This window comes from Ricinus communis, chromosome 9, assembly GCF_019578655.1.
Source record: "Ricinus communis isolate WT05 ecotype wild-type chromosome 9, ASM1957865v1, whole genome shotgun sequence".
NCBI lineage: Eukaryota > Viridiplantae > Streptophyta > Magnoliopsida > Malpighiales > Euphorbiaceae > Ricinus > Ricinus communis.
In genome coordinates, this window is record NC_063264.1 from 5,518,048 (window position 1) to 5,525,779 (window position 7,732).

The 7,732-nt window shown below is 27.6% G+C and overlaps 1 protein-coding gene across 2 annotated transcripts; it reads right to left on the reverse strand.

Moving 5' to 3' along the window:
- Positions 1-347: 347 nt before the first annotated feature.
- Positions 348-3,585, reverse strand: LOC8280693 (vesicle-associated membrane protein 721). Of its 2 annotated transcripts, XM_002518079.4 has the most exons (6): positions 3,391-3,577; positions 2,893-3,132; positions 1,409-1,550; positions 1,198-1,318; positions 960-1,022; positions 348-822 (listed from the first exon to the last, which is right to left on the reverse strand). In XM_002518079.4, the coding sequence occupies exons 2-6, from the start codon at positions 3,080-3,082 to the stop codon at positions 679-681; spliced, it is 660 nt and encodes a 219-aa protein (XP_002518125.1). In that variant the 5' UTR covers positions 3,083-3,132; positions 3,391-3,577; the 3' UTR covers positions 348-678. The 2 variants fall into 2 exon arrangements, with proteins under 2 accessions (XP_002518125.1, XP_048235433.1); XM_048379476.1 differs by having other exon boundaries at positions 1,198-1,550; positions 3,391-3,585.
- Positions 3,586-7,732: the final 4,147 nt, after the last annotated feature.

Genomic DNA, 7,732 nt, shown 5'->3' on the forward strand with positions numbered 1-7,732 from the left:
ATTTTAAAATTATTAAATAAAATTATTAAAAATATAAAATTCGCATACAGCCCTTTTTAGCCCAACAAGAGTGACGAGACAGTCACATCCATAGAAGAAAATCGATGTTGGTGAGTGACCTTCAAGGTGATAGACCTACCGCCTATCAGTCATAAGACTCTGAAACCTTTTTAGATGACACGAAAATAGTAAATACTAAAGAATTTCTCATCACTTTTTGATCGGAGAATGTAAAATACGGCCAACCAGCAAGAGAATATCAACAGCAATTTTTACTACGTAGATTATCTTTTGTGATGTCCAAACAAAATATTACTAGTAAAAGAGTTTGTAATTGGACGGTAAGATTGAAATGGGAAGATACATTTAGCAATCCACAAAAAAAGGGCCTAAACTGCAGTCATCAAGTATTCCTCCATTACATCTTAAACAAATATCATAAGCACAAAGAAAAATATCTACCAGGAGAAGTTCAACATATAACCTATACAACCAATCCAGAAAATACAGATCTCCTCACATCCTAAAAGAGGCTAACATAAGGGGAAAGAAGTAACCTAAAAGACCCCGTAGAGAGAGATCTGCAAGATGGATCATCAGAACAAAGGCTAACCAATTTAGCAAGACAAATCCAGTAATATTGGCAGGGCAGGATAGCTCCACTGAAAGTTGAGAAAATTAACATTTGAAGCCATGACAAACGGATAACACTATGATAAGAATCAAGGCAATGATGATACCCAAAACAATCAACTTTATCTTCATATTCTGAATCCACATCTTCCTTCTCATCTTGGTCCCCTGTTGTCTGAAATCCTGAGCCTGCAACATCATATCAGCCCAAACAAATGATATATCACTGTATCAGAGAAGAAACTGCACTCGTGGAAACAAATAGATGATACCCAAACCAAAATGAATGATAATTCCATCTAAGCACTACAGAAATTTGGACTAACCTGGGAACGAAGATTCTCAGTTTTATCCACCAGCAGCTCAATCTTTTCACCACGATCAAGAACCTGCAGAAAAGAAAATTCTTGATAAATATCAGAAAATACTTGTCTTTTTATGGTTAGTGTCGATACTATTACCCACTTCCATGTGGAAACATGCACCTCATAATAACCCAGGTTCTTTTGACCTCCAAACAAACATTTAGAGAAACAAAAGAAAAACCCAGTAGCAGTTCTGTACCTTCTCAATATTTTCCATCATCACACCCTTCACTTCAGAAACCTGAGCCTTCACTTTCGCAAGCTTGCTGATTTCCTCTGGATGATCCACGCAATACTGCATGTGCTCCTTCAGTTTGGACCTATAACATAAACAGATAAGGACAGCATGCTTCAAAAGAAATTCAAATTCGTTTGATTTAATTTGAAAATAAAAAGATGCAAATCTATACCCAAACTCTCTGTTCAGGCCATGGGCTTGAGCAGTTGCAGCTTTCCCTCCACCATATCTCTTGTTAAAGTCTTCTTTAACCCGCTCCAGAAAGGCAATTGGAATTTGTCTTCCGGCAGATTCAACTGCAACCACACAGTAGGCTGCACCAACCAATACAAACCAACAGAGTTAACACAAAGGCTGGTGATCATCAAAAGCAACAAATAAGGCATAACTATTGAACAATGAAGCCTTCACTTCCAGCTCAGAAGAAACAAATTCGCCCTAAGGAAATAACTCGCAAGCCATCCATAAAATGCCCTTGACTATTCAAAAGAACTCTAGCAATTGAGTTGGTCAACCCAAATAGTATTAATGAGAAATAAATAAAATAAAGCATAAAATGACAAAATATATTGCAGGCCAATACTAGCACTCATCATTTATCTTGCCAAACATGTTTGAAGGCATACTCATTACTATCAGGAAAGACATAATCCAAAAAGAGATAATGCAAAGCAAATAAAGTAAGCCATCCAATATAGAGTCATTAAACTGCAATGGCATTGGGATCTCATGTTTCTGTCGATAACTAAAGCTTCCTATGCTATTTTCCATAAATTATTCTTTTTAAAGCTCTGCCATGTGATCAGGAGCGTGAAGAGGTTTATTTACTAAACTTAAAATAGAAAGAGTTTGCATGAAGCATCAGCTTGTAATAGACACTGAGGAGACCAACATTCTCTAACTGAGACTCATGTATATCACCACTCACCTAGCTCACCACACTACAGTTGCTTGACATGAATAATTCATATGACACATAGAACAATAATCTCATAGGTCGTCTATTAGCAACCATCATATACTACATGTTACCAACAATAACACAATAACTCCCTAATTAGCTAAGGGACATATACCAGTCTTTGAAAAAAGACTAGAAAATCGAAAACTGTTCAATGAAGCAATTAAATGATACGTAGATTTGTAGTGTAAACTATCTATTAATCTTGCAAAAGTTTCTAAAATTGACACTAATCAAAACCTTGAATGATTTACAAAAGCAAAAACAACAACAAAGATAACAGTAACAGTTAAATAGAGCATAATTAATATTTCAATCTAATAACATATTATAAACATAAGAAATCAGTAAGAACAATAATATTAATAATCTAAATGCATCAGATTTGATAATTTGTATCGACATAAATAATTAATTTAAAGCAAAAATAACAAATCCGTGTCCAGAAATGAAGCATATCTAAGCCATTAACATTACATTTCTAATAAGAATCACACGGTCAAAACAAAAAGAACGCACAGATCACTGGAAAAAAAGCCAACAAAATCAATAAACCTGCTAAATAGAGATCTAAATAAAAAAAACTAATCAAGCGCACATACACAAAATAATTTCACAAAAATGAAACAAATACCAAGAGTTGATCCAGCTCAGAATTTCAAAACTAAAAACAAACAAAAAAGAAAGAAACTTACTGAAGCCGTTCTCAACGAGGTAATTGAAGGTATGACCATCGCAATTGTAGGTAAATTTGTTGTTAGAAGCAGGTAATTTCTGGAGACATTGAGATGCGATGCTTGTGAAATTACCAGTAAACTCTGTATATTCAGCAAGAATCACCGTGCCTCTTGCCACAAAACTGTAGATCAACGATTGTTGCCCCATCTCCTTCTCTTTATATATCTATATACGTGTATATATATAAAACCCTAACCCTAAAAACCAATCAGATAGAAAAATCAAAACAAAGAAAAAGAGAGAGAATCGATGAGATCGGAGAAGATAAATATTAAACGTTAATTTATTTTCCTCTCTATTCTTTTTTCCTTTCTTCTCTTTCTTTCTTTCCTGTGTTGTATTCGTGTTCTGGTACTGCGTGTTGGTTAAAAATTCGTTCCGTTTTATTTAACTTATTTATTTATTGAGTTATATAAAACAATGGAGGAAATTTGTGGAAAGAAAGAGGGACTTACCCGGAAAAAACAGAAGTGTAGAATGGATGAAAGAGAGAGAGGGGACATAGAAATTGAAAGGAGAGAAAGAGAGTTATAGAGGAAGAAATGTATAAATAACAATTTTGTAAGATGCGGCTGCTCTCACGCGGTATTTTTCTTTTGAAACTTTTTCTCTCTTTCTTTTTTTCAGATTGAGAGAGTTTTTCAAATTGGAAGTTTCTATTTTAGTTATTTTGATTCTTAGTCCACCGCTTGACATATAAATACATATCGTGTGAATTATTTTTATTATTTTATTTATCTGGGATGTGCCCTGCCCATCACGAGTTAACAAAGTTTTTGAGGCTAATTTGTGCTTGAACGTTGGTTTATATGTGACTCGATTGACCGGTTGAGCCGTTGATAAAAATTGGGACTTAGACGGATATATTTAAACTCTAATGGAGATACATCCAAATATATACGTGTATACAACAATTAATTCAGATGTTTTAGTTTTTACGTAAAGAATATAAAATTTTATTTAAATTGGGTCATGCCCAGCTGAAAATTAGATCTAAATTGGATAAATTGAATTCTCTTTTATTTATATTGTATGTTTAGAAATAAACTTATAGAATATCTCTAAAAGTATTAAAATTATATCACATAGTCAAATAAAGACTTTCTGATCGATTATAACAAGATTTTGGCTGAATTAACAAGATGATGAATTTTAGTATATGATTATAAAATAATCAATTGTAAGTGTGAAAATTTTAGCTTGTTTTTAGGCTAATCCCACATGTGTTTTTTTTTTTTTTTTAATTTGTTTCACTTCGTTCCTATCCATCTATTATATTTTTAATAATTCATAAGTTTCTATTTTATAATAATTAAATCTTAATTGACAGATGATGCAAAATTGATAAAGAGCCATTAAATAATTTTCATATATTTATAATATGCTAAAACTATTTTTATTATCACCAAGGCAGATTAGCAGTTGAAGCATGTCTGGAATTGGATTCAGTTAATGTCAAAGTTTGTATATAAAACCATGCGGTACAAGTTCGTGAGAGTTACCATTTGGTAATGGATGATATTAGGGGTGCACAAAAATTAATTAAATCGATCAAACCGATTTGATCTAATTTAATTTAAACCAAAAATTATAGTTTAAATTGTGTAATGATTTGTTATGGTTTTAAAATCTTTATAAACTGAGATTTTAATTTGATTTTAGTTATAAAAAAAATCTAATTAAACCGAATAATAAAATAAAACTATGTTATTTTTTAGATAATATATACTATGGTCTAATAATTTCTAATTTATTTATACTATAAATTCTTTAACTACCTACCACTCTCTAAAAAAATTATTTTCATTCTAACTCAATTCATCGCTTGTGATTCATCATATTAATAAAACATGTGTTAATTGATTTCTTTTAGATACTTTTTATTGCATAGTTATTAATCTATTGTATTGAACAATTGATATTATGTTATTTTGATTTTTATTGATTATTTATGTTAATGTTTATTAAATTTATATGATATTTTCAAATATTTCAATTATATATCTATTATTTTTATCAAACCGACCAAACCGATTATTCAAAACAAATTCAAATATCTTTAATTTAGATATATTTTATTATTATTTGATTTGATTAAGAGTTAAAATAGTTTAAAATCGATTTTATTAGTTTGGTTAACAATATTTACTTTAAACCGACTAAACAAAACAGAAACATAAACATTCATAAATGATACTCATATGGAAATAAGGATTCAAGTCGGATTTTGGTTTTCGAAATAAGTGACAGGACTAAGACTCATTTGATAAATGATTATAGTTGAGATTATTGAAAGTTAAAAAAAAAAAAAAGAGTATTGATAGGTTCTTTAAAATGAAGAAACATCGAAAATTCATTTTATATAAAAATAAGTAATTATGTTTTTTATTGATGATAATAATAATAATAATAATAATAATAATAATAATTACAGATACAATTTTTATATAAATAATTGTAGCAACAAAAGTATAAAATAACTTTAATTTGCATGACAAAGCATTACTAGAAAAATATGCTTTGAAAGCATTCCTAGAGGTTTTTAATGTTGATTGGTGCCAACATTTTAATTGTTTCTTTTTTTCTCTAAATAGGTGCAACGTAAAAAAGAAAAAGAAAAAAAGAACACGTGCTAACGTGGATAAAGCTTACTTTTAATAATTTTGAAAGCCATTTTCTCGATACTTTTTCTGTATATAAAAGAAAAACCATCATTCTTTCAGAAAAAAGAAAACCATCACAATAAAAGTTGAATAGAAGAATTAACACTTTAAAAATATATAAATAAATAAATAACTTTTGAAAAAGAAAGTCATTGGGCATGCCTATTTGATAACGCTGGTCATACATTAATTGTCCCCCAATATATATTTTGAGTATCATTGTTTCAGGCTATGTTTGTTTGAAATAATAGGGATTTGAATTTTAAAAATAATATAATTTAGGAACAAAATAAGAGAGAAATGTAATTAGGTTTTGACTTTGAGACCAGCAGTTTTGAAGGAAGAATATGCAGAAAGCGTTGACATTGATAAGATTTTAAAAATGTATTATTGTGTTTTTAATGAAAATGACTAACAATTTTTTAATAATGTACTTCAATTTAAAGGGAAAATAAAAGTAAATATGCAATTGAAGTTTCTTTTTTTAATATAACAACTAAAGAGGTAAGAAATTGTTTAAGGATACTAATTTTAGATGAGAATTTCAAAAATGTTATTTAAAAAAAATCATATTATTTAATAAAAATATAATAAAATCAAGTCGAGTCGAGTCAAATCAAATTTTAAAAAATTTAAATTTGAGTTCGATTCTAAATAAATATGCTTAAATTTGAGTTGAGCTTTGAAAAGCTTAAACTTGAACTTAAACTCAAACTTATTCAAATAGAGTGAGCCTAATTGAGTTTAAGTAATAAATTTAATTTTTAAACAATTTTGATATATGAACTATTTTATTATTAAGTTAATTAAATTATTTTATAACTATCAATATATATATATGATTATTAATATTTATATAAAATTATATATTTTTAAAGTATCTCTAATATATAAATATTATAAAAAATAATTAATTCATAAAATATAAATATAAAAATCTTATATTAATTACATATAAATTTGTATTGAAATTAAAATATTTTATTAAATATTATATATTATGATGGAATTAAATTAACATCTATCTATATTTAATTTAATGAATAAGACTTTTATATATTTATATTGAAGTTGTGAGCTGAGCTTTTATTTTTGCACACTATAATTAATTTTTCTAAAAAAATAAACTCCAAATTTGATTAGACTCGCAAGACGGCTCGACTGAATTTTATAGAGCTCAAGCTCTGCTCATCAAGCTACGCAAGTAAATTGAGCTCAAGCATAATTTGATTAATATTAAAGTCATTTCGAATATTTTATGGGTGATTCAAATAGCTCATGAGTTGGCTCAACTCAATTACATCATACTTTTAATAAATTTTATAAAAAAAATAAATCATATAATTCATAATCATATAGTTCATACTCATACGAAACCTAATTAAATATATATTATCGTAATTAATTATAAAAAATAAATTAAATTGGCACCATTTTTCGAGGGTCATTAGAAAAGAAATTAATATATTTAATTAGATAAAAAAATAAATTTTAAATATTTAACAATATCTAATCAAAAATTAATATTTTTAGAATATTGTCGAATCCAAAAAAGCTCTTATGACTTTCTGTATTCAATCAAATAATAAATAATAAATTATTTTTCAAAAGTATGTTGAGAAAAAATAATTCTGCAAAGAGAAATAGAAGCAACCTAAGAAACAATTTTTTTTCTTTTTTCTTTATCAAGTATAATAGTATAGCTATTTATTTATACACAATAATTTTTTATCTTATTTTACTTTCTAAGATTTTATTGGACAATAGAATATAATTAATATTCTATAATTGATAAACATGAAAAAAAAAAAACAACCACTGGCATATTAGAAGACTTAATAATAATTGAATTACTAAAAGAGAGGAATATAATATTAACAGAAAGTTTAAACACTCAAGCTTAATTTTAGTTATTTATTGAGCATTATTCTATTTTTTTGTTTTGAAAGAATTCTTTTATTTTATAAATAATAAAACTACGTACAATGACTTTGTTTTTAAATATCAAAAATCAAACTGTAAGAAATAACTTCGTTTCTAAAATAATATATTAATTTTAAGTAAAAGTTTACTCTTGATAGGAAATTATTTTCTATGAACTACTTCTTTGGAATCCCCCTAAACTAAGAAAAAT

Bases quoted from the DNA above. Each gene is read 5' to 3' on its own strand.
- LOC8280693 (XM_048379476.1), bottom strand. From the start codon at position 3,082: ATGGGGCAACAATCGTTGATCTACAGTTTTGTGGCAAGAGGCACGGTG. The intron at 1,551-2,892 runs GTAAGTTTCTTT...TGGTTGGTGCAG, and splicing joins CCTCGTTGAGAACGGCTTCA to CCTACTGTGTGGTTGCAGTT. The intron at 1,023-1,197 runs GTACAGAACTGC...TCTTTTCTGCAG, and splicing joins TGATGGAAAATATTGAGAAG to GTTCTTGATCGTGGTGAAAA.